The 27,240-nt window shown below is 38.7% G+C and overlaps 1 protein-coding gene across 8 annotated transcripts in view; it reads right to left on the reverse strand.

The window, feature by feature from the left end:
• Positions 1–2,276: 2,276 nt before the first annotated feature.
• The window catches only part of KCNIP4 (Kv channel interacting protein 4), a 459,791-nt gene continuing 434,827 nt past the window's right edge, over positions 2,277–27,240 (reverse strand). For 7 of the 8 annotated variants that reach the window (XM_010576847.1, XM_010576842.1, XM_010576846.1 and 4 more), the window contains 6 exons: positions 25,957–26,026; positions 20,129–20,199; positions 10,116–10,223; positions 8,895–8,999; positions 8,500–8,562; positions 2,277–2,442 (listed from right to left, as the gene is read on the reverse strand). In XM_010576847.1, coding sequence (XP_010575149.1) covers positions 2,395–2,442; positions 8,500–8,562; positions 8,895–8,999; positions 10,116–10,223; positions 20,129–20,199; positions 25,957–26,026 — 465 coding nt within the window. In that variant the 3' untranslated portion in view covers positions 2,277–2,394. Of the gene's footprint in view, positions 2,443–8,499; positions 8,563–8,894; positions 9,000–10,115; positions 10,224–20,128; positions 20,200–25,956; positions 26,037–27,240 lie in introns of all 8 variants that reach the window. The other variant, XM_010576849.1, reaches the window with a different exon arrangement.

The following is a 27,240-nucleotide window of genomic DNA, read 5'->3' on the forward strand; positions in this document are numbered from 1 at the left end:
GTGGTGCAAACTGAACTTGCTCAGTCCATTCTCAGCACATTGTTTTGAGAAGCTGGAGAGGCTCTGGAGAATACAGTGCAGAGGCATCAGGTTGCTCCACAGAGCCACAGCCAAGGGTTTGCTCAACTAATTAGTTCCTGTTAGCTTTGGTCCTACTGAATGTGAGCTAGGTGGAAGAGGCAACTTTGGAGTATTTACACCATGCTCCCTTTGCATTGAGTTCTGTAATGCCACAGATATGCTTGGGACTAGCTTCTGAATTCAGCTCCAGGCAAGTTAATAAACATCTGAACATGGAAGCTATGAAAAAAATATGAGTTAATGACAATAAAAAGATTCCAGAAGCCAGCTTGTAGGGTACAGCATTTCTCCATGAACTTACTTGAACGTCATTGCAAAATAATCCCTAACAGGTCTTGTAATAAATACTGTTCAGGGTTCATGTTGTTATGGGTATTTGAGTTACTCTGAGGGAGAGCTGACTGAAGTAACAAAATTTGCCATAGAACATTTTCCCCAGAGGAAAATTCAATTCCGGAATTTAAAGTTGTTGGAAGGGATGGGGTTTTTTGTCATCAGAAGATGCTGTTGCATAGGGTATTAAAAAAGTCTGTCATGTGAAAGCAATTTTAGAATTGTTTGAAAATTACCACTGCTTAGCTAAATTAAATTTACTTCAGGACTGTGCTAAGATCTCTGCTGAGATCAGAACTGTGCTAAGTCAAGATCTATGTATTTAAGCTTTTTAAAAAACCACAATTTTGTTGGCAAAAATGTTTAACTTGAAGAAATACAAGTATTTGTTTAACAAAAAAAATCGATAATGCTCCTTGTTTTTCTTCATGTTTACTTTATTTTTTATTTTTTTTTTTTACAAAATGTGCACATTTAGTTTACACAAACACGCTACAGCAGATTTCAGGTGTACATGTATTGTACTACTCTTATCCTACACTGGTGATAGCAGAGCAGCCTTCAACATGCTTCTAACATCCCATCTCTACACCAGAATAGATACCTGATTTATTTTTGCAAAAGAATGCTTGCAACATACTTTCTACTTCATTAATCCCCTTTCTCGATTTCTGCAGCAATGTCACAATGAAGATTGGCCTATCTCTGAGAGCATTTCACCTAGTTTGAAGTATTGGCATAAACTCCGTGGACAATATACCTTAAAAATTACATGGGGGGGGGGGGGGGGCGGCAGTATTTTATTGTAGGTACATACTTTTTTAGAAAAATCTTTCTAGGTTCAGAATTACTGTAGCTCCAATCTTAATGAAGAAATGATCCTAAAAAAAAAAGTAATGCATATCTCATATATAGATGATATTATATAGCTGAAGTTTCTAATTTTTTCCTGATTCTGTCTCATAATTAAAGATATTACAAAAAGCTGAAAGATGTTAACCTGTCTAGCAGTCACTATTAGTATATGTTACTACATAGTGATATTAATTGTGATCACTGAAGTGGGATGGAAGTTTCAAAACAAGTTCATGCCTTTTTCTTTATTAAAGGCAGAAAGACACTCATGAAAACAGTGTTAGGATCCAGTTAAGGTATCTTCATGAAAAACTGAAAGTCAGAAGATCCTTAATTTTAAGTACAGAACTTTGCAGACACATCCAAGAAGAATTAGAAATACAGTATGTAGGACTCCTGATATTCATGTCATGATACATTAAATGCAGATTTACTAGATAAGTGTGATGGATAGAAGCTTACTCATATTGGTTAGGGAGTAAATCTACCTATAAGCAATTCTTTTTTTGTTCTACAACAGTTCTTCCTCTCAAGTTATCTATTTTGTTAGGTTTGGGGATTTTTTTGAAGAGAAAAGCAAGTCAAAGGTGGAAGGCAATTGCAGCAAGATGTGCTTTGCACATTGATTACAGCACTTTAACTCAAAGTGTTACTCAAAAAATGAGGACTACACTGTACAAATGTGAAAAGAAAATACATGGTAATGCCTCTGTATAAATTAGAAGCTAAGATTTAAGAAATACACTTGAACACCTGGAGCTTAATCCAGTACAAATGAGTAGCAAAACTAAGAGTATTTAATCTCCTTGTGATAGTATCTATTTTATCTAGGGGTTGGAATGATAATAAAGCTGCATAATGTCAGGTCTTACTTTGGGTTTGGAGTAAAAACCTGACTTCTCAGAACAATCCTGTTAACTAAGTAGCCACTTTTGAAGTGCTAAATTATGTAATTTAGAAACTTTTTTCTGTTGGGAAAAGTTTATAATAAAAAATTATTTGCATAATACATGTCTCAGTGTAAAGCTGAGTAATTTTATTTATGATAAAGTGGGAAATCCGTCTTTTAGATAAAGTTGCAGAATAGCTTGTATTTGTCCATTAGTTGTAGACCTAATGTCTTCATTAAATCACATTTTCAAAGAGCTGCATGGATCGCATTATATTCTCATCCTGTAAAAAACACAACAAAAAAACCAAAAATCATACACCATTACAAATGTAGCTGGCCAATATCTGTAGTGAAACTGGGTAGAACTAACTATTTTAGTTAATGACAACATCGTTTTTCAGCTTGTTAGGAGAAATTGTTAGCAGAAAAAGGCTGTTAATGGATCTATGCTGAAAGAGGGTTTTGTATATATTAATTAAATCAAAACTATTCTGTCAAGAATACAGTAGCATGTTAAGAAAATTAAATCTGCAATATTTTGGAGGTTATAAGTTTATATCCAGTATAACAAAATACATATAGACAATAAATACTCAAGGAATAGTAGTTGTATCTGAAGTGTGAATCCGTACGTGAAATTGCTAGTCCTGTGTATCATACACAGCAGCTTTTTTGCAATTCTAGGGCATCCTTTGGCATAACTAGGGGTGACTCAAAACAGATTTAAGTGTGCACCTTTGCATGAACCAAAGAGTCTGTCAGTTCTGCAAATATCACTGCAACACTGACTCCTCCGCTCAGATTTTCTGTGTGTTCACACTGAAAAATATTGACTGCTTCCCAGTGCTACTTCTGCTTTCTGATTGCTTTGCATTAGGTAGGTAACAAAGCCTTCAACTTCCAAGTTCGGCGTAATGTTTACTGATGCATCACTCTGTATTCCAGTTTTTATCAGTAAATAACTCTCAAGCACAGCAGTCAGGAAGAAATAATTTTTTAAATTTACCTTTCAGTGTATTGAAGAAATAGTTTACTTGTAGTAGCCTATATTTGGTGGCGCTTCTGGATCAAAAGTTGCTTGCACAATACAATATATATACAATACAAGAGTATATTACATGCTCATTGAGCATTTGCTGGTCTCCACTGTAATGATCCTCTTTTTTAATCTGAATGCACATCCTTTAGTACTTTCTTGAGAGATAATCTAGCCATCTTTAATTCTAGTGAATAAAATGTCTGAATTTGATAGAATATTTTAGGAAGCTTCATGAAAGAGGTGCATAAAAACACCACTTCTTAGAAAGGTTATCTCATAGTATTCTCCATTACCGATAGGTATGTAGGCCTTCTGTACATTAATGTTCCAATAACACATGTTCAGTATCAATTTCCAGTTAAATTATTCACTATTCAGACTACTGGGTGATTTGCTTTGTAGAAAATGACAAGTCTGAGTAACTTTCTTAATTTATGTTACGAAACACACACAGTGGGGTTTTTTGTCTCTGATTCCATATGTCATCTCAAGTGATGTTGCTGTAAAAAGTGATCTGCGCGCTATTTTATGCTGATAAACTAACTTAGGAAAGCAGTGATATTTAATTTAAAAAAAAAAAAGTAGATTAATGTTTAAAAGTTTGTTTAGGAAATTTACTATATTAAATTACTGGAAATTAAAATAAACTAGCTTTTTATCACTGCATTGTTTTGAAACATCAATATACTATTGAAGATCACAGATTAATGTAAGTTAACAGATTAAAATTTGGTTTAACTGGAATCTTTTGTCATTTAATTATTTACAAATGTTTTTGTATATACATTGGCAACTCAGCTCAGCAAATGTGCAAAGCAAACAACATGCTCTTAATTTAGAAAGTGTTTTGATACTTCCTATGAGTTTTATAATAAATATATCATCACTAATGAAACTAGTAGTTTTCTAAAATCAGCTCCATATTTCTGAAGTTTGCTGAAGACTTCCAATGCCCCTCCTTTAGTCAGTCAAATGGGAAGAGTCTTCACAGAAAATATAGGCTTGTCATAATATTTGGAACATGGTGACTTTTAGTAGCTTTCTTTTTTTCTTCCATCTTCAAAAAAGAAAGAAAAAAGCAGCTGCTTGCCTTAGAATTCTTTGGCAAGTGTGTCTTTCTCATTTGCCTCTTTTTTTCAGTACATTTTCTAAACAATTTTTCGAGATAGATTTGGTTAATGATTCCTTACTCAAGACAGTAGGAGGTGTTAGTGCATATGAAGCACAGTCTACACGAAGCAAAAAACATGGATGAACAACCTTTGCCAGATCTGACCTAACTTCAAGCCCACTTTGACCTTTTTCTTACTGAAGTTTGAGATGGCTCCTTTGTTGTTTTCAGGCTAGCCCAGACCATCAGCACTGTGTTCTGGGTCTGGGTTACTCCTCCAGAAAATATCTATCCATCCCAGAAGCCTTTTTATCATTATCAGAAGGACCTTTAGGGCCTTCACCCTGACATTCACCTGTGCACCATGCATGCCTTAGTGCTTTGCCTCTGTTGGTGGTAGCACCTCTTCATGGTGCTGCTGTAGATAGGAAGCAGTGCCCAAGTCAGACCATTTTCCACCAGCACCAAGCAGTGCAAGGAGGTGGTGAGGAACTGGTTAGCACCTAGCCCTTGAGTTAGCCACACTACTGTTTCCCAAGACCTATCTCTGCTATTTGGTAACTTCTACAAAGCAGGACAGACAGCAGCTGCTTTCTGGGACTCAGTCCGGCATACCTAGGGCAGGATAGTCCTGTGGGAGCAGGAGAATCCTGGAGTCTGGATGACAGACTGGCATTCGAGCACATGGGTATATGGGGTAGGGAGGGCAGGGAAATCAGGTCATACACATTCCCTCTCCCAGACAGAGGGAGGATGAGGGGAAACACCTTTGCTGTTCTCACTTACACATGGGCAAAGATAGGTCCTTATACCCAGTGACCAGAGAAGATCACACTCAAAGCCTGGATGCTCTGTAGTTCCCTGCATAACTGCTTAACACTTTGTGAATGGACAGGCCATTCTTTGCATTGGGACCATGAATTAAGAGTCTTGAACTTGCTGTATACCTCAGGCTGTACAGTGCTACTGCACTGATAGGTGTGCCAAACCAGTAATCATCACAGAGAGGCGATTTTAAAAAGGCCCACATGTATATAATGAGTGTTTAAAAACACAGCAGAGGTTCTTGATGCTACAAAAAAAATCTCAGGAACCCATCCCAGGTACCTGAAGTGGAGTCTCTGTATTCAAGTGTGCTCTGCTGTGTTCCTTGTTACTCTTAAAGTAAGTATGCCATGCTTTCCTTACTTACAAAACACCAGTGAAAGGTGTTTCTGTGACCCACTAATACGGCTTCCAACTCAAAACAGAGGAATGACAGTTCTCAGAGGCTGGCAAATCTTGCCCGAGATCCTATTCAAATAAAAGGCTCCTGCAGCCTTTCCCTGGCAGAACAGGCTTCCAGTCCATTTTAAGATTCAGACTGGATGGGATCTGAGCTTTAGAGTTCAGTTGAGGGTTTCTTGTAGTGCTTGTCTCCTGGCACTGTTCTGATTCTAGTCCCACTGCTTGAGCTAGAACTGGCAAGCACATCCTCTGTATGCCTTTAGCATATTTTCACATGCACAAGATGCAGCTCTGGCTGCCATATTCATCAATGGGCATTCCCATTCCAAAGTCTGAGGTACAGTCATGTGTTAGGTAAACGGGCCGGGAAGGTTTTGTGCAGATGTGCTCTAACATCAGCCTTCGTGCCAAAGGAGGAAGCCACCATAGCTGTCAAAGCCTAGGGAGCAGCAGGTGTGCCGTGCCCCTGTCCTGAACATCCTGGTTTTGGTAAGCAAAAGGTAATAGTAGAACTAGCACTGGTCTAGAGAGAGGGCCAAGTGTGATTAAAGGTCTGGACTGGTTTCCCTAGGAGGAAAAATTGAATAAACGAGTACTTTACAGCTTGGAAAAGAGATACTGAATGAAAGGCAATGACGATAACCACCGTTTTTCCATAACACCAGAACATATGGGAAACAAAAATATTGCATGGCAGGTCTAAAACACAGGCGGAGGGATCACAAGATCATTTAATTTTGCTTTTGGCATTGTTAAATGCTCACGAAAGATGAGACACCTCGCTCCTGGAGTGATGTGACTTGCTGCATGCTGAGGAAAGAGGAACCTGAATGTTACCTTTTTAGATCAGTCTTGTACCTATTATGATATTAAAAAAAAAGATTTTCCTAGAGCTTCCTAAAGGAAGCAGCCACTACTGTCCTTTGTGAAAAATGTAATCCTGAACAGGCTGAAGCCATGTTAACCCCTGAATCAAGTTTCTTGAAGGACCTGGACTGAATCCTTAACCCAAATCTCATTTGGGAAACCAACTCTTGATATAAACATGCATTACACACTTTGCAGCTCAGAGGAATAGAACAGGTCTTAGTGGGTAGAGAGACAAAATTTTAGGCAGCAAGATACCTTCTGTATCAAAAAAACATTGCCACCTTTGAAGTTAAAAGCAAGTGAAGGTAAGTGGCATGATGAGAACAGTGTCTCTGTCATATAGCAGTTTAGAAAGCATCTCTCTCACATGTATTCTGAATATTCAGAAGAGGTAAATAAGGAATCTTCTAACAACAGATGTGAGAAACTGTGAAGCACATTGGAAAAGGAGAGCAGGCAATTCCTTACTGAAGGCAGTAATTTTCTTCATAAATGAATCACTCATCCCATCAGTATAATTGCTGTCATATCCAGATTAATCTGTCATTTAACTTCCAGAACTCTGCAGACCTCAGCTGGGAAATTAATCTCATGTCTGTTTCTGATGATCACTCAGCTTTAGCAGAGCAAATGCCTTTAATTTGCACTGAACAAGACTGATAAGCTAGAACCATGGTCAAAGCCATAGAGCGCTGTCGACAGACAAGACACTACCCACTACCCATTGCTAAGGATATAAGAACAGGCAGGTAGAAGAGCTGTTCTCTGTCTTTCATCCCCCAAAATCAGCAGATTAAAATCAAAGAGAGAATCACTTACCACGTAACTGTACTCATGAAGGCAACCCCAAGGAAAAACTACAGATGCATATAAAAATAGACCAATTCTAAAGCATCTTTGCTATTTCCTGTTCAGTCTTCCCTGTTCCAAACGGTTAAAAATCTGTCACTCACTAGCTGCATTTATCTTGCTAGTCTTGTTCTCTCCTATCTCTTGTCTACTGCTCTCTTCTTGGTATAGGAGATAAACAATACACACAGGCTATACTGCAGATCTGTGTCAGCTTCATCTGACTCAGAGCTGGCCTGGACAAGGTATCAGTAGAACACCACTATGACTCCTTATGTTTCTCACTGTAACAAATAGCATTGGGTTTATTTGCCACATCAGTATGCATAATGTAATCAGGCCTATCTTAGCACTAGGTCTAATGTGACACTTTACAGTACATAACAACCTCTTACCACACCAAAGTCTTGTCATCATTATTTTGTACTCTATCATGTTTCTTTTTCTTGCATCTCTCAAGTGACAAATTAACAGTAGTTCCTTAAATTTCTGAAAATGCAACTTATCTTTCCTCATATTGTCTCCTGGTCCAAAAGCAAGCCAGTTTCTGAAGGGCAGAGGAGTGAAAATGGGCTGTAATTCCTGCTGCAGAAGTTTATTCTCATTCCTGGCTCTAGAGACAACAAGCTGCTTTCAGCAGTTGAAGGAAATTAACAGCCACCTGGGTAGTGTAAACACTTGCAACTGATTATCACCATCAGTTCTCACTCCCTTGCCTTGAGAAAACTTGCCTGCTGTTAACTCCTGCCATCCAACACTTTGCAAGCTCCTTGCACTCTCCCTTTTTAAGGCCTCCAGCAGGTCATGATTCGTTGTTCGGGAAACACTCTGATAGGTGATAAATTTTCAAGCAATATTATTATTGCTGTGACTATATGCCAATCGTAACGGGAATGCGTTCCCTAGCATGGGCAGAAAAACAGAAATAAGTATGTAGCTGAATGTGAGGAAACTTTTTGCTATCAAGTACAAACAAAACACTGTTGAAGAGAGAAGGGATGTGGTCACAGTTGTCTAATAAGCGATGACAGCTTGTGTATAACATCTCTTCTACAGATTCAGGTCACAAAATTATTTACATTGTTTAGTGTTTTTGTGTAATGGTGTACATGCATACTCTACCTTGGGAAAATACTGTCTCTGGTATTCAGATTACCATCACTGTCACTCCAGAAGCCTGTGTAGCACTATGATAGCATTAGCCAACAGATACAGGTTCCGTACTTATCACTGGGTACTTACTTTCTGGCAGCTCTCGATGAATTCATCTATGGTAACTACTCCATCTTTGTTTTTGTCCATTTTCTGTTCAGAAAGAATAAGAATGTATGTTTATCCTCCTGAAATCCTGTGTAAAACAAGTCCTTTTTATTATTCACTTCAATTATCTGTCAGCCTAGGAACAACCAGGCCAAAATGCTGTAAAGATGTAGGAAGTGATATAGTAGAATACGCTCAAGGAGCTTATTGTTGAAAAAGCACGGTGTAATGAGTAGATCTGAGAAACTTGGGATGGAACCACAGAGAAGAAAAAGGATTACAAAATTGGTAGGATATGCAAAACTGTTACAGCAATGAAAATCTTTCCATACCTGCTAACAGAGCAGTCTTTTTGGCTCCTATGTTACCAGACCCACCTGGAAAAATGTTTCCACATGTTGTCTAGGAGCATCCTCCTTGAGAACAGGATAGGTGCATTTTCCCATCATATCATATATTGCTTTCATGATATCAAGCATTTCCTGAGGAGGAAAAAATATGTCTGTGTAATGTAAGGTGTGTTGTAGACACTGCTTGAACTCAGAACACAGAAATTATTTTTAGGATTTACATTTTAGAATAAAATTCTGAGATCGTGCTGTGATTTTATGACTGAACAGCTTCAAGAAAGAACTACTATGGTCCTAGAAATTCTAGCATGTTAGTTCAGCTTTCACAGATAATTTTTTTAATAGATGCAGATGTATGGTTTTATTTTAAATGATTTGGAATATTTGCAAGTTCATGGATTGTGGGAAGAATCTCCTGAGGTCTTGTGAATAAAACTAAACAGGAAAAGAAGTTGTGTAACAGCAAGTGAATAGTCAAAGCACATCAGCTTCTTACAACTAAGTTTTCCTTAGAGAAAACAGAAACACCCATGCACACAACTGCACATAGGCAGAGTCCTTTTACATCAAAAGCTTTTACTTTTGTTAATAGAGTGGCTTGTGAAAACTATAAGAATAATTATAAAAACAAGTCATCTGCCAGTATGCTGAGAAATTATTCTGTAGATCACTCTTTTATAATAATCATGAAATGTTTTTTCTAAAGGCATAAAATTATAAGTGTAATATATATATATATTTACATAAAGACCCAGTTTTGAAAAAACATATTTTTATGAAAGCACTCATTTGGTCTTACTGTAATTTAAGTATGTGTTTGAATCCTTGCAGAATAAAAGATGTAGGAATCTTTTTATATAAATTCTCTTTCAAGTAAAAATTTTTAGAAGTAGATTCATAAAATAAGTAACAATTTTGGCCCACGTACTTAACGCTTTTTTGTCCAAATATCCTACCAAACTACTTTTTATTTTAGTGGCTGTATGTGCAAATACATAGGCATAAGTTGAAGCCAAGCATTTCTGTACCTGAAGAATTCTGACCTTTTACAATTTCTGTGAAGATTTTATCTTTCTAACTTTTATATATGCCTTTAAAATGAGAAAATTATTTTTAGCATATCTAGTTTCATAATATATGTTTATTTGTTAACATGTCTAATTTGACAATGAAGCCATTCTTCTTTGAAAGCGGGACTCACTTATACAACTCTTAGTTTCAGTGATTAGTGTAAAAAGTAAACCTTACCTCTTTAGTTATATATCCATCCTTATTTATATCATACAAATTGAAAGCCCAGTTCAGTTTCTCCTGTACTGTCCCTCGGAGTAAAATTGAGAGACCCATAACAAAATCCTGAATAGACAAAAGGTCTTGGTCAGTTTGGAATTGAGCAGTTTTTCACAAACACTCAGAAATCCAGAATAATGCGTTCGTCAGAAGCACAGAAGTCTGGAAAGATGCGTTGTTTCTATTTTTTTTGCTTCACAGTAAGTGTTAAGGATTGCTTTTTTAAAAAAAATAGGTAACAATCTAGGCACTGTTGCCAGACTTATAATTAATAAGTAAATTAAGTAATTTTCTATAAAATAAGCCATAATTTTCTGTTAGTGGATTTATCCTCTGAAATGCCTCACATAAGCAGTTCCTGTTGAGCTTAATACCACAGAAAAACAATCCCCATGGTTTAATGGTCCAAAAAAAAAGCTTAAGTGGGAGTTAGATTAATCTAAGCACAGGAGACCAATTTTGGAAGAACTATCTACTAAGGAACATTAAATTCTTGTTAAATCTGTACCTTGTTGGAAGTGGAATGTATGGTTCCCAGACCTCTTTGAACAATCTGCTGCAGTCAACATTTGAAACTTTGTGTATGCTCCAGTACACCTCAATACTTAAACCCCTTATTGGAAATATGATAGGGAATAATATTGTATGTCCATGTACCACCTTAATGCTTTTGTGACCCACCAATGTTCTATTGCTGTAGAGCTATTCCACAGAAATAAATCAGAAGACTTTTGAGATTATTTATATGTAGTATTTGGTTATAGAATTTTGTTTCATAATTAATACTCTTTTGACAGCAGAATCCCCATTTACATTTAGTGATCATCTTCCAGATTGAAGAAGATAGCAACTGGGATGTGTCGTCCCCTGTCTTCTGTATTTCTTAGCATGATAACTTTGTTTAAACAATGGCTTTTTTTCCTAACCGTCTCCTCTACTTTTTTTCTATTTGATATGCTTGTAAACCCATAAATCTGTGAAATTGTCTCCATAATAGGCTGAGCAGAATATGTCAAGAGCTTATATTTAAATGTGCATTTCTACGTCATTGGCAAAGACATACAGGAAGTCTTAGAGTACCATTAAAGCAGAGACAATAAAAGCTGAAAAATTTCTTATCAGCACCAGCAAAGTTTATGCATTTCCTTAGAACAGGAACAGTGGAAAAGACTGCACTGCAGTTAGACATAAATCACAAAGGTCTGATGTACCACACAGTCAAATAAGGATGCCCGATACAGTGAAGCATACACAGATATCATGGCCTCAGATGGTCTAGTAGGCACAGACAGCTCTTTTGACAGCTTCAGTCTTTTTAACTATTCAAGTGGTATGCTCTGCGTTTTCTTAGTCTGTCATAAGTTTATGTCTTATTGGTATATGTGCCCTTTGGTGTAATCGGATACATGAATCTTGAAAGAGTTTTGCTCAAATTGTCTTGTCTTCATCTCAGTGACTAATTGAGAGGTCACAGGGTTAAATCTCCAAACAGCTCTTTAACAATGTACTATTAAGTATTAAAATGTTCAAGAAATTCAGAACAGATTTGATCACATTACAGCATTAGTAATTAACCTTTTTAATTCACTACCACGTCTTCAAATCTTTTCTACACTGTTTTACATTCTTGATATAGCTTTACCCTGAAGTCCCTTGCAAAGGTCTCCAATAACCTTATTTTCTTGGAGTATTATATTTCAGAACTCTGAATTTATTTTTAATTTGGCACCAGCAACAGTTTTGCATTTATTCTATCTAAACCATATATATTTTTCTTTTCCTGATTATTTCTCTTTCTTCCTTTCTGTGATGCACCACCCATATCTTAGCTGGCTTCCTGGCATCATTTATATCCCCATTTGCAAAGCTGCCCTTCTACCATGGGTTTTAAAAGCCATGCATAAGAAAAATTGACTTTATGCTGTTTTGCATGGGACTGAATGTCCTTATAAAAGCTGAGACAACTGAAAAACCTTCCAGGTGTGTGCTCTAAACTTTGCAAGAGTGCATTATGTCCTTCCATATTGCATCCACATGTTTGGGAATCATACATAGTTCAGTTCAGGTGCATTGCCTTTGTCTGAGTGTTGTGCAGGAGTCCATCTCAGGAACAATAGAAAGGACTTATAAGAGGAAGTTGTGATGAGCTGAAGAAGGACCAGTTAGGATGGGGTATCTTTTCTACATACTTACTTTCATGCAACTGAAGAATACAGCAATAAAATCCTACAGAAATAGAAAATCTGATTCAATGGACACAGGCTAAAACCACAGGGTATTTTGGGCTAGATCCTCAAAGAGAAAAATGCTCTGTATGGTGGAAGGCAATGTGTGTGTCAGAAGCAGGATAGCTATGCTAGCTGTTATGCAAATAATCCAGTGCAGAATGCCATAGTAAAGCAACAGCGCTGAGGGTAGCAGCTAAGCTCAGGGAGCATCTGTCTGTATGCTTGTTACCAACAACTCAGTGACAACACATGAATCAGGCACACCATTTAGCAAGGAGCATGAGCCCAAGTCCCCATGACAGTATTAGAGTACCCAGATGTGTTTTTATTCCTGGTTTAGACATCTGATTTCCGGGGAGAGAGGAATTCTACTTTTAGAGCCTATTTGTTTTTGAAGATTCACAGTACTGCTTGGACACTTACATCCCCACTGGCCACTGAGAGGGACGGTCCTGCTCAGCTGAGCACCTAATGAGGAGAGGTGCATCTAACTTAGGGTCACAAAGGAGCCTAACACTCCAGAGGAGATCTGGGCTGAGACACAACTCTAGGTCAGGTTTCTCTTCAGTCTGTGCCAGCGAAGTTAGACACACAGAAGTCCGTGCTTTGGTACTTGCCTTTACTCCTTTCCACAGTCTCCTATTTCTAACTTGCTGGCTTCCTGCTAAGCCTGCTAATACCTGTGAAGACGTCCATTAAATGCCAAACTCTCCCATGCCTAACTTTGATTCTGCAAGAAAGGGGGATGTCTCACTGAAGGGTTGCAAAATGGAGCATCATTGCACCTGTACTGGAGCCTCTGTGCACTCAGTATCACAGCCTGCTCACATTTCAGTCCTGCACCACAGCTGTATAAACCTCTGGCTGTGATCTGGGATTAACTTGCATTTGGGTTTTTTTCCAGCAGTGATTAATTGTCTCTTAGCAAGGTTGTTGATGACTTTCTGATTGCTTTATCCCTCACTAAATCTTTGGGGAGAACTAGTTCATTAATAAATTAATTAACAAGCTTAATAGTGTGCTGTCTCAAATCCATAGGAAAACTTAAAATTATTCCACCTGATCATGTGTTCCTATATGTCTTGTTCAAGACCAGAAGTAGGTAGACAGGCACCTAAATCCATTTTTGGATTCAGACCTTAGGATTTTGGAAAGGAATCACGTGATGAATGTGAGTCACAGAAGTGCTGGAGCCCTGGCGCATATAAAACAAAGATCACTGAGGAGGAGCTGCTCTTAAGAGGAAATATATTTCTTTGTAGCTACTTTACACCAGCTGGTACTAAAATGCTTGAGAGATCACCACTGTCCTGAGAAAAATTAGCTCATTTCCTACATGATATGAACAAGGCTTTTTGTGTTGAACACAGACATTCAGAACCCAAACCATTCTATGATTCTATGATTCATTAAACAGCTACCCTTATATTACTGCCTTGGAGACAATGACTGTTTGTCACTGTTATTATTAGAGAAATACCAAAGTTGTGTTTGATCTTAAGATCTAGACTCTCCTATGTAACTGAGTTAACATGCTTGTTAATTTATTAATTAATGAAAAATTCTCAGGTAACAATTGAGGAATAAAGCAATCAGGAAATCACCAATGGCTTTGCTAAGAATTATTAATAATTTTTTTTGAGAAACAAATACAAGTTTGGTTTTGATTAAAAAAAATCTTTAAACATCCCCACTGCATTTGGGCACAGCTTTGTACTTTAAGGCACTAAGAATTAGTGGGATTACTGAGTGACTTTCCTCTCATCAAGATCACATTTAGAATAACCTTAATCCGCATGTATAACAAACTCAGGATACTGATTTGGATATTTGCATGTGGGTGCAAGGTGCTTTACCTTTGACTATAGGTCTGAAGTTAATTAGCCTCAATTTTCCTGGCTGTGTAAATAGCCTTGAGGCCTAGATCTTCATTTTGGTTCATTTACAATATTCATGAAGCAAGTGGAAACCTTGCTTTCACATCTGTTTCTGTCTGATGGAAAAAAGAACTTCAGTTCACTAATATGCCAAAAGAACCCTTCAATAGCTGGGTCACTAGGGTTTCTGAAACTCTGTTTCTTCCTCATGTTAAAGCAAAACTAGTTGGTGTAACTTATGAAATAAGTTAGTCTCAAAATTGATACAATCATGGGATAAGAAGAGGTCGGTTCAAGAAGCTAGTTTCATGAGTTTGTTTTTTTTATGCTACATAAAATGCTTCAGTTGGAGAGCCTGACTCCTATCAGAGAGTATACAGATTTAGGGCTGACCAAACTCTAAGGACATAGCAATCTCATCCAATGAAGGTGTGCATTTAAGTTGTGCTAAAGTCTAACACTTAATTTTTGATGGTTGAAAATTTGAGGAAAAAAGAGCAAAAAGCTAGGACAAATTCTCTTTCTTCTTCCCCACAACTCCAGCTACCACTGCTTCATTAGAAAAAGGAGAGTGCAACACAAAAAATGCCATTCTTACCTACATTCTTTCAGTACCATTTCAGATTTTCATATCCTTTTTACATAGAAGAGAGCCAAAGAGTGTTTTTCATCATAGGTCATTATATTAAATTGTATTTACTCCTACACTTTGATTTAGAAAGTAAACTGGGATGAATGATTATTTATTCTCCAAATTTTTAAATCACTCTCTTTTTCTCTATCTTTTGTGCTGTTTGTTTGGTTTTTTTTTCTAATGGAAATTAGAAAACTAGAGTACATATTGGTACCTAGGATAAGAAGGAGCAGGAAAAAAAATTACATGATTGTATTTTTCACATTTCGCAATATCTACTTTCACATTTTGCAGCTACTTTCACATGATTAGAAAAAAAACCTAAACAACTTTAACATAAGGAGGATGCTTTTAAAATGGCTATCATACAATTTGTAAGTAAGTATAATGCTGCTACGTGGTACAAGGACACAGAAACAAGAGTCCTTTGACAGCAGTAGAGTTATGCTGAATTCAAAATTATTGCAAATAATATCAAAGTCTGGATCGCTCTGAGTTAATATTGAACAAAAGTAAGCTGGAAATGTCTGTTTTGGCAATGAAAAAAAACCACTGCTGCTTTATTTTCGTGATTTATTTTATTCCAAAGCCTTTTTTATACACAGACCTGCACTTTGAGATATTAAAATCCCTTAAAAAGGGCTTCATATCTACTGCATTTCTTAAAGCTTTCTGTCTGAGATACAAATGTCAACAAATTGTCCAGGAAAGATACAAAAGCTTCTTTTGTTCTCAGTATTCTTAATGCTAACAGCAGAAATACTTCTCAAATACTAATGCTAAAAATGTTTTCTCTCATTGCCTCTGCTGTTGCTGATTTGACCAGAAGGATTCCTTGTAGAAATAGCCTATGTACAGAAGATGTGAATAAAACCTCCAATCCTACTTCTAGTTTCACATGGAGCCCATTGATTTCAGCTGCCTGGAAAAAGGTAGATGGGGTTAATGTTTTTTTAAATAAATGCAAATAATCACAGAATTATAGAATAATTTGTGTTGGAAGGGACCTTAAAGATCATCTAGTTCCAATTCCCCTGCCATGGGCAGGGACATCTTCCACCAGACCAGGTTGCTCAAAGCCCCATCCAACCTGGCCTTGAACACTTCCAGGGATGGGGCATCCACAGCCTCTCTGGGCAACCTGTTCCAGTGCCTCACCACCCTCACAGTGAAGAACTTCTTCCTTACATCTAATCTACATCTACCCTCTTTCAGTTTAAAGCCATTACCCCTTGTCCTATCACTACATGCCCTTGTAAAAAGTCCCTCTCTTCCTTTTTGGTAGGCCTCCTTTAGGTAGTGGAAGGCTGCTGTAAGTCTTCCTGGAGCCTTCTCTTCTCCAGGCTGAACAACCCCAACTCTCTCAGCCTGTCTTCATAGGAGAGGTGCTCCAGCCCTCTGATCATCTTTGTGGCCCTCCTCTGGACTCCAACAGGTTCATGTCATTCTTATGTTGGGGGCCCCAGAGCTGAACGCAGTACTGCAGGTGGGGTCTCACCAGAGTGGAGTAGAGGGGGACAATCACCTCCCTTGACCTGCTGGTCATGCTTCTTTTGATGCAGACCAGGATATGGTTGGCTTTCTGGGGTGCAAACGCACATTGCCATGTCATGTTGAGATTCTCATCAACCAACGCCCCCAAGTCCTTCCCCTCAGGGCTGCTCTCAATCCACTCATCACACAGCCTGTATTTGTGCTTGGGATTGCCCAGACCCATGTGCAGGACCTTGCACTTGGCCTTGTTGAACTTCATGAGGTTTGTACAGGCCCACCTCTCAAGACTGTGAAGGTCCCTCTGGATGGCATCCCTTCCCTCCAGCGAGTCGACCGCACCACACAGCTTGGTGCTGTCAGCAAACTTGCTGAGGGTGCACTCAATCCCACTGTCCATGTCACCGACAAAGATGTTAAACAGTGCCAGTCCCAATACCGACACCTGAGGAACACCACTCATCACTGGTCTCCACTCGGATATCGAGCCGTTGACCACAACTCTTTGAGTGCAACCAACCAGCCAATTCCTTATCTACTGAGTAGTCCATGCATCAAATCCATGCCTCTCCAATTCAGAGACAAGGATGTTGTGCGGGACAGCGTCAATTACTTTGCACAAGTCCAGGTAGATGACATCTGTTGCTCTTTCCTTATCCACCAATTGTGTAACCCTGTCCTAGAAAGCCACCAGATTTGTCAGGCACGATTTGCCCTTATTGAAGCCATGTTGGCTGTCACCAATCACCTCCTTATTTTCCATGTGCCTTAGCATAGTTTCCAGGAGCATCTGCTCCATGATCTTGTCGGGTGCAGAGGTGAGACTGACTGGCCTGTAGTGCCCCAGGTCTTCCTTTTTTCCCTTTCTAAAAATGGGGGTTAAGTTTCCCCTTTTCCAGTCAGTGGGAAGTTCCCCAGACTGCCACGGCTTCTCAAATATGATGGATAGTGGCTTAACCACTTCCTTCGCCACATCTCTCAGGACCCACGGATGCATCTCATCAGGTACCATGGACTTGTGCACCTTCAGGTTCCTTAGATGGTCTCGAACCTGATCTTCTCCTACAGTGGGCAGTTCTTCATTCTCCCAGTCCCTGCCTTTGCCTTCTGCAATTTGGGTGGTATGGCTGGGGCACTTACCAGTGAAGACTGAGGCAAAAAAGTCATTGACTACCTCAGCATTCTCCATGTCCCGGGTAACCAGGTCTCCCGTTTCCTTCTGGAGAAGGCCCACATTCTCTCTAGTCTTCCTTTTATCACCAATGTACCTACAGAAGCTTTTCTTGTTGCCCTTGATGTCCCTGGCCAGATTTAATTCTATCAATCAGGGCTTTAGCTTTCCTAACCTGATCCCTGGCGGCTCAGACAATTTTGCTGTATTCCTCCCAGGCTACTTGTCCTTGCTTCCACCCTCTCTGGGCTTCTTTTTTGTGTTTGAGTTTGTCCAGGAGCTCCTTGTTCATCCATGCAGGCCTCCTGGCGTTTTTGCCTGACTTCCTCTTTGTTGGGATGCATCACTCCTGAGCTTGGGGGAGGTGACCCTTGAATATTAACCAGCTTTCTTGGGCCCCTCTTCCCTCCAGGGCTTTATCTCATGGTACTCTTCCAAGCAGATCCCTGAAGCAGCCAAAGTCTGCTCTCCTGAAGTCCAGGGTAGTGAGCTTGCTGCGTGCGCTCCTCACTGCCCTAAGGATCCTGAACTCCACCATTTCATGGTCACAGCAGCCAAGGCTGCCCTTGAGCTTCACATTCCCCACAAGCCTCTCCTTGTTAGTGAGAACAAAGTCCAGCATAGCACCTTTCCTCATTGGCTCCTCTATTACTTGGAGAAGGAAGTTGTCATCAGTGCATTCCAGGAACCTCCCGGATTGCTTATGCCCTGCTGTGTTGTCCCCCCAGCAGATATCGAGGTGGTTGAAGTTCCCCATGAGGACCAGGGCTTGTGAACGTGAGGCTGCTCCTAGCTGTCTATAGAGGGCCTCATCCTCCTGGTCTTCCTGGTTGGGTGGCCTGTAGCAGACCTCCACTATAATGTCACCTGTCCCTGCCCTCCCTTGAATCCTGACCCATAAACTCTGGGTCAGCTCCTCATCCATCCCCAGGCGGAGCTCCATGCACTCCGGTTGGTCTTTGACATAGAGGGTGACACCCCCTTCTTGTCTCCGCTGCCTGTCCTTCCTAAAGAGCCTGTATCCTTCCATTCCAACACTCCAGTCATAGGAGCCATCCCACCATGTCTCCGTGATGCCAATATGATCATAGCCCTGCAGGTGTGCGCACAGCTCTAATTCCTCTTGTTTATTCCCCATGGTACATGCGTTTGCATAGAATCATTTAATCTGGGCCCCTGATGAAGCTGACTTACTGGCTGGAATTCCTCTGTGCTGCTCTTCAGGTGCTCTCCCGCTGACCTGTGATCCCTCTCCAGGCTCTGGGCATCTATTGCCGGCACTAGGATCCAGCTGGTAGTATTGGGATGAACTGAGGTTCCCCGCCCCCAGCAACTTTAGTTCAAGCCCCTCTTCACCAGCTTGGCAAGCCTATGACCAAAGATGCTCTTCCCCTTCTCTGACAGATGAACCTGGTCAGCCCCCAGTAGACCAGGTTTCTCAAAGCGAGTCCCACGGTCTAAGTAGTCAAACCCCTGGCTGGGCGCCAGTCCTGTAACCATTTGTTGATTCACCAGACTCGACTGGCCCTTTCAAACCCCTTCCATTTGACCGGGAGGATTGATGAAAAAACTACCTGTGCTCTAGAGTCCCTTACCTTGCGAATCACTGATATCTGAACGAATCTGGTGATCTGGTTATAGTCCCAGTTGAGGTATAGATTTCTGATCACAGTGCACCGGCTTGGTGAGGCTTCTCCTTCCATATTACATCAATAATAAGGCAATGAAAATGCTTTCAAAAAAATTTCCGTCAGACCTCACAGCATCTTTCACTCAAGTAAATCATAAAAAATTTAAAGTGGGTGTGTTTATCCCAATCCAATCTCAAGTTGTAAGGATATCATTCGTCCATTATGAACAAAAAAACCCAAAGCAAACATATCCTTTTTCAAATAAACTGAGAGATTATTTTTTTAATTTTATAGCTTAAAATAACAGCTCCTTTGCAGTATTTTGTACACCCTGTTTTCATCTAAACTGTTGAAGTGAATTGCCCTCTATACCATGTTATTGCATTGATGACATCAGCCTTTGCAAGTGATGACATCAGCCTTAGCAGGGAAAGGCAGAATTTTGAAAACAGATGGGGCAGTTAAATGGAGGAAGAATGAGTTTCAAACTCTTCTGCTTTGAAATACATTTGCTTTCAAGCCTTTTTTTGTGGAGCCTTCTCTTGGAAACTAATAGAGTGTGGGAGCAATCCTATTTTGGCTGAGTCATCCCCATAACATTAGTTGTAGTTCAGAGTCCTCCTCACCTTGCAGAGGCAGGGAGGAAGAGAAGGATTATTTTATGTAACTTGCATATAAACTGAGTTACCTTTTAAATGAACAGATTTATAAAAATACTACCTAGCAGCACAGTCTGAGTTACCGTTTTGGGATATGCAAGTGTAAATGTAAAATAATAATAATTACTTTTGTTAATGCATTGGAAGATATTGAAACTTGAGTCACATAAGCTAAATTTTTCATAATGTGAGCCATATAATAAAAGCCACCAAACTGGACTTAATTACAAGGAATAGCAAAATATTCAATTGCAGAGAATGAAGTAACAGCATCACTTACCTCAAAACTTACAGATCCATTGTGATCAGTGTCAAATGCATTAAACAGAAAATGTGCATAAGTTGTGGAATCTACAATTTAAAACAGTAAAAATAATTCATAGTAAGCACACCTTATTTCAGTTAATTTCATGAAAAAAATTGATACCAAGATAAATTTTGATACCAAAATTTGACAGCAAGACTAAATTTTCAATTCAGTTTAAACTTTTTTGGCATGGGAGGAGGAATAAGTGCAAGTATGTGGGTAGCTACACTGTTAGGAACAGAAAATCTAAAATTCTGGTCTAGAATATTAATTTTCATTTGCATTTCTGCTAATCACTGATATCTGAATGAATAGCAAAGAAGTCATGTTACTGTACTCTGAAACAAGCTGTGTTAATGGGAATGCTACTTTATCAGTTAAATGACCATGATAGGGGATCTATCTCATATGTTAAAGAAGAAAAATGCATTCATTTGTTCACTTTACATGGGGGAAGCAGATAGTACCATCTGTGCATCTGGTATATCATTTTTACTCTGAAGACAGGCCAGTTACCCAGGTTGAAGCTGAGCTTATCAGAAAGCTGCTGCTGTACTTGGGTCATGTGCTCATCCACAAGTGAGATAAAATCCTGTCTGGAGAAGCAGGTTCTTAAAGCTGGGTTGCTGCTTTATTCCTATGAACATCATATGAGGGCTATGTGCTTAAAAACCTTGGAAAAACTGGTTGTGACTAACTGAAGTGGTCAATAAGACTCTGAAAGATGACCTTAAATAAGTGATCCCTTTACTAATTGTTTGTGTGCATTTCAAACCTACTGACTAGTGCATATCTACTCATTTTAGAAACACAATAAATATAAATCTGTCAAGCCTCTCAGTTTTTGTAAAGATCCATCTTTCCATTTCCACTGAATGCCTTCTGAGAGGCACAACAGGCTCCAGGAGTAATATATTGCGAAGAGAGAACTTCTCCAGAGACTGCCCTGCTGATGTGAGGTACAAGCTGCTGGCGTTATAGAAAGTCAGCTTTCCTTAGTGTCTTTTCCCTCCCTCAAAATCATGCAAATTAATGTAGGCTCATGTTTACTTTTAATATTCATTGCTTTTTTTTTCATTTGTTTTTAGAAACTTCATGTATTTACATTAATTTTAGGTTAATTAACATTAACCTTACAAACTTCTAGTAAAGTGAGAAGTGTTATGAAAATCCTTCCTATCATGGAAAAACCTTATCAGTGCTGAGATGTCTTTTTCCGATTTCTTGGCACTAAATCATTTTACCTTTCATATTAATCCTGAAAACCATTTTTTGTCATAGCCCCAAACTTAATTTTGAATTAAACTGAGTGATAGTCTTGGGTCACTCGCCTGAAATGCCACCTTGACCCCAAGGAAACAAATATACCAAAACTCAAAATCTGTAGTTCACAGATTCAGACCTGATATTAGTAAGTGAAGTCTCTGGTCTTACTTCAATAAGTTAATTTCATGTGATGTGAAATAATTGTAACAAGAAAAAACTCTGCAACCTTTAAACCCTGTGTCTGTTAATGCATTTTCAGAGAATTAAAAAAACAAACAAACAACCACTATTGAGACATTCATTCATTCATCCATGTATCCAGTCATCAGCATAATTGCTTAAGCACAGCAGAGAAATTCCTACTTTAACTGAAAAATGTACATTTGTTGACTTCAGTTTATATTTAGGATTTTAATAGTAATATTTTCTATAATCTATTGAGACTTCTGTTGTGCAACAGAATATACTATGCAAACCATCTTCAGCGAAAAAATATGTTATAGAGGTATAATTACTGTAAACTGAATTTTAAACAGCTTCCCATTTTCTTGGCATTCATTTCTTAAAAACATGTGAAATATTCCCAATTATTTTCTGTAGATTTAAACACAAAGGTTAACACAAAGGTTTTTTATTGTTTGTTGCCCATACATGATACAATATACTACTCTTTGTATGACGGGGTATGAAAAAAAAATCTCTAGTTGAAGAATCTTTTCTTTCTAGTAACCGCTTCTGAAAAAAAAAAAAATTCAGAGGTCTTTTCCAGGGTTGCTTGTTCAGGCAATTCTGGCCTGAAATGTTGCCTTCGTAAACACGGAAGGATGAGGTACACTATTCTTTTAATTAGAGCTACTTAATGTGATTCCTCCCTGCCCCTGCCCCACCTAAATCTTGAATATTTATCCTGTTAGACAAATGCTTAACTTTTTAAATAAAACATGTTTTCTTTTCAGGGATCTGATATCATAACTAGTAGGCTAAATTGATATTTTGACAGGTTGAGACAGGAATAGATATTAAATCAGAATTCCTTTGAAATACACCATTAAAGCATTTTAAACATCAGAGACAAAAAATGGCAGTCATTATACATCCGAGAGTATGCCTTATCAAACCATGAACATAAGCTGTTCTGTTCATAATGGAGGAGGAGTGTAATAATTATTCAGTGTGTGGATTCTTATCTGACCTGCCCAGCTGAAGAACAAATCCCAAGTTATATTTCAGGCAATCCATTACATGAATGCAGGGGGCCGATTCATTCACCTGTATGGCAGTGGTTTTCTAAAAAGAAGTTACTGGAGTGCCTTTTTGACATGGAAAGCTTTTTACAAAGCTACTTCTGCCTTTTAAAATACATTGCTTTTACTGCAATCCAGTGTTATCTCCTTTGTTACTCTTGCAGCCCCCTTGTCCTCTTTCTACTCCTCCTGTACCTTGTCCTGGATAGTCTTGAAAGTCGCTTGATGAAGTGACTTGCTGGATGACATTGGAAAATTACTTTTTGGTGATTGCTTGGTCACCCTGAAGCTTAAAATCTTACACGACATCATTCTGTTTGCTCGGATATGAATCGTTATGAAGATACATCATGTTGTATCTGGTTTTGCATTACATGGACAATTGGGGCACAGATCTACATGTATGACACACATTTTAATTTGGGGACAACTTTCAAACTTCTGTTTTCCTCTTTAATATTCAGCAATACATAAAACCAATATTTTAAGCACAACTGAAATTTAAAGGCCTTAGCTGCACACAATACTTTGGCAATACATTCAAAGATTTAAGTCTCCAGTCTGGCTGTTTAAATAGACACTTAAATATGATGATCTGACCCTGTTGTTAGCGTGTAGGGCTATGCAAATACAGACAATTAATTGGGCTTTGAAGATACCTTGGCTAATGTGAGGAATAAAGAATAGACTTTGGCTCCCATATGTCTCAGAAAATGGCAAAAGTCAACACAGGCACTTACGAACCAGCACAAAACCTACACAAAACAGTTCAAGTCTCAGTGGGCCCACAGAAATTAAAGGATTAATGATGTGAGCTGTTACTTTTTGAAGGAAATTCAGCTCTTCTGCCATTTCCACTAAATATTTTTCCTGAAATTTTGATGAAACTACATAAGGCTTTCACATTTGTTTGTACTGTCTTTATGTACCCCTAAGGCTGCACGCCATTGCGTGGAGGCCATGGAGGATGGGGAGAGGAAGGGGATAGCTTCTGATGCTCACTTCTTGGTGCTCTTTGCCGAGAAGTCTGAAACAGCTTTATTAAGAAAGCTAAAAATTACTAGTGCCCAACCACATCTGTTACTGATGGGTGAATTATCTGGATTCAATACTTCTCTACCCTGCTAAAAATCTTTTTATTCTATTTTACTAAACTTAAATGAAGCAAGAAGAAAAAGCTTTTTTTTTTTTTTTTTTCAGAAAAACGTAGCTCCTTTGTTGCAGATAGAGTAATGGCATTGTTGGAATTGCAGCGAACAGTATAACCGTGTGCCCCAGTAATGCAGTATTGCCACTGCTGCTAAGAAGGCACAAGTGTTACAGGGAGCTTGTCCAAGGACGGAGGGTCGTCAGCTTGCAGCTTTGTTTCCCAAGGTTTAGCTGTGACAGCAGTCTCTCAAATTGATCAGGTTTCTAAGGCTCACCGGTTTTACTTGTGTGGTGCAACTATAGCTTTATACAGGTAGCAAAACCAGGCAGTTATTCTATGTAGAAGTAGGTATTTACGACTCTAACGTAATGATGCAGTGGAGAGAAGAACTTTTTGCCTCATACTGCAGCAGAGGCCTTAAGCAGCAGAGAGACGGGATGCGGTGCAGAGGAGAGCAGGTGTGGGATGAGAAGGGACAGGGTGCAGGCTGGCACTGCTGTAAACAACTCACCCATGATCAGCTAAAGAAACTCAGGCGTGGAGCTGGACAAAACTGGTTTTATGGGTAGCAAAGAGGACAAAGAAATAATATCTAACACACATAAAAGTCACCACCTATAATAGATTTGGGTGTAATGCGGAGCTGCAAACTAATGGAGAAAAAGAAAGGTGTGAAAACGTGTTAGCAAACATGCAGAAAAGACCCCAGGTGAATCCCAGAGTGAGGAAGAAGGAAGCACCCACATGAACATCCTGATCCTCCCAGGGAAGGACTCCAGATGTCAACAGTCCACTGCAGTCCCCACCTCCTCCCCCAAATGATGCCACTGCCCTAAAGGCCCAGAGGAGCAGCAGAAGGGTAAGCATTAGCACCAGGAAAAGGGGTAGAAACTGAGAATTGAGTATATATCAATTTTAACTACATTAATCTTCTTTCCTTTCTGTAACAATTAGGTCTGGAATAATAAAGATAAGGCTTTTAAGATTACATTTATTCTCACAACATATTTTAGCTTTACTTTTAGAAAAGGTATGCTTTCTCTTTGCCCACAAACAATTTTGAGTTTAGCAATAGGAAATAGATTTTTTTATTATTATTTTAAGTGTAGTAAAGGTGTAGTAAATCACAGGCAGAGAATTATTTTCACTGGCCAGGGCAACTAAAAAATATAGTATCTGAAACTGTAATTGTTAGCCTGGTTTAAAAGCTTAGATATAGAAATAATCAGTAGGCAGGTCAACTCTTTCAGCCTTTTGTTCTTCCCTATTGAGTGTGCCTACTTGTTAAGGATTTCAGTGATGGTAATCCACACTGAATGCTGCTCTTTACTTTCTAGGTCTTTATTCAAAATAAAACTGATTGAGAGACATTTTGTTCCTACCAATTAAGGGGGTGGGGGGGTTTAATACAAGTGAAAAGAAAGAGCTATGAACAGTCCCAGGGAAACATGCAAATCTCAAGAGCTGTGGGAGAAGATGAAGAGGCAGGATTGAAGAGCTGTAGGAGAATATGAAGAGGGAGGATTGAATGGTAAAAGCAAAAGGAAGAAAAGAGAGGAAAACCAATTCAAATTAAAAGAAAATCCGAGGTTCAAGGCAAAAAACTGTTTTGTGTTACCTTCATTGCACTAACAGGTAAAGAAGATAAATGAAATTTATGAATTAATGAAATTAATGAAACCCCTGGAAATTAATTAATTGAAATTAAAGTTAGCAAAAAAAAGCCCTCATTCAAGTAGAGGAAGCCCACAGAAGTCAAGGGGGTTCTGCCATCGATATTAGAGGGTACCTGTAGTGCCTCCTATGGTTTTCATTCCTACTGTGAAAGGTTTTGTGAAATAAAAGAGAATGGTGAAGACTCTGTAGAAAGTTTAAAAAGAAAACCTGGTTTTCAAAGGTACCCAAACACAGGTAGTAACTTCATAATAGAAGACTGATTTCTTGTAGGTATCACTGCATTTCATTCAGAAAGATATACTTTAAAATGTGTCCAGTCATCAAAGAAGTACCCATGAGTTCAGACAAGAGCTTGAGGCAACAATCTTGTTCATTTGAACAACAGGCTCTTTTGTCAGACTTAGGAACTGACAAACATAACTTTTTGTTCACTGTAGTACTAATTACGTCTGCCAAGTACTCACCTCCCTGTGGAAAGAACTGAGAGTAAATCTCTTTAAAGGTTTCTTCATTGACAACGCCACTGGGGCATTCCTGAAAAAAAGTGAAAGACAAGAAATGAATACCATCCAATCTGGTCCACTCAAATCATCTGTTCATGAGACCATACAGAATATGTATTTGACTCTGAGAGCTTACCATGTCCGATTTTTCACTTTCAACCAAATATTAATGCATTAAATGTTTATCACGTTGAAGTACCTTCCTAAAGAGTTCCCATGGGACAAAAATTTCTTCTGTGCCATATATCTCAGCTTCAGTCTTGAGACCTGAGTGACAGACATGAGCAGCAACCACTGTGCTGCAGTGCGTGGAGCTACCAGTGTCGCTGTGGGCCATGGGTAGCTGGTCCCGCAGCTGCAAGCAGCATTTGTATGGTATGGAAACAAAGCAGGAATGTAAACTGCATTTGCAGTTAGGTATTACTGATATAACATGCAGAACATTCCACCGGAAGAGTTATATTCAATGAATCCAAAAGATCCTGCCACAGAAGATCTTATTCAAACCTTGCAGATCCTTCTGCCTCTTACAACTTTTTCATAAACTGAAATATGTAAGAAAGAAAGAGCAGAAAGTGTCAGAGCAGAGCAATTACAAAGAAAATAAAAGGAAGTGAAGGAGAAGAAAAAAGAGGATTAGAGCAGTGACTTCACAAAAAAATGACTTGGGTAAAGAGGTAGGAAAAGCAGAAGGAATACTGTATTGTTTACTAAGTCACACATAAACATCAAAGACCAGACAGCCAGCTTCTAGTCCTGAATTTGTCAGACTGAGCAGATGACTTCAGGCAATGCACTTAATTCCTTTTTGCCTTAATTCCTTTTTGCCTTAATTCCTTCTTTAACACAGAGGGTGAAAAAAGCCTGGCAAGCTCTTTAAAAGGAAAGTATTTCTAGAAACAAAGGTAAGTAAGAAAAGACAAATTAAGTTTTAAGGTTCATACATTTATTTTTGTCTATTGCTGTGCTATTTGGACTGATGGCTCAAACCTGTGTGCTCCTAGTCCTAAACTGGGGAAAGGAAATAGCTTTAAATGAAGATAAAGAATAGTGTAACATCGTTTACCAGTGTAATAACAGCTTTTCCTGTGACAGCAAATGATATTTCTATTAGATCAAATAAGGAACACTGAGATATTCATAGTTGTGACAACTTCTGCTAAGGCACAAATAGTGTAATCTTGCTAATTGAGAGATGAATGCACTGCCTGGAAAAAACATCAGATCTGTAGATCTAGGATTATT

Source organism: Haliaeetus leucocephalus, unplaced genomic scaffold (genome assembly GCF_000737465.1).
Source record: "Haliaeetus leucocephalus isolate CR32 unplaced genomic scaffold, Haliaeetus_leucocephalus-4.0 Scaffold545, whole genome shotgun sequence".
NCBI lineage: Eukaryota > Metazoa > Chordata > Aves > Accipitriformes > Accipitridae > Haliaeetus > Haliaeetus leucocephalus.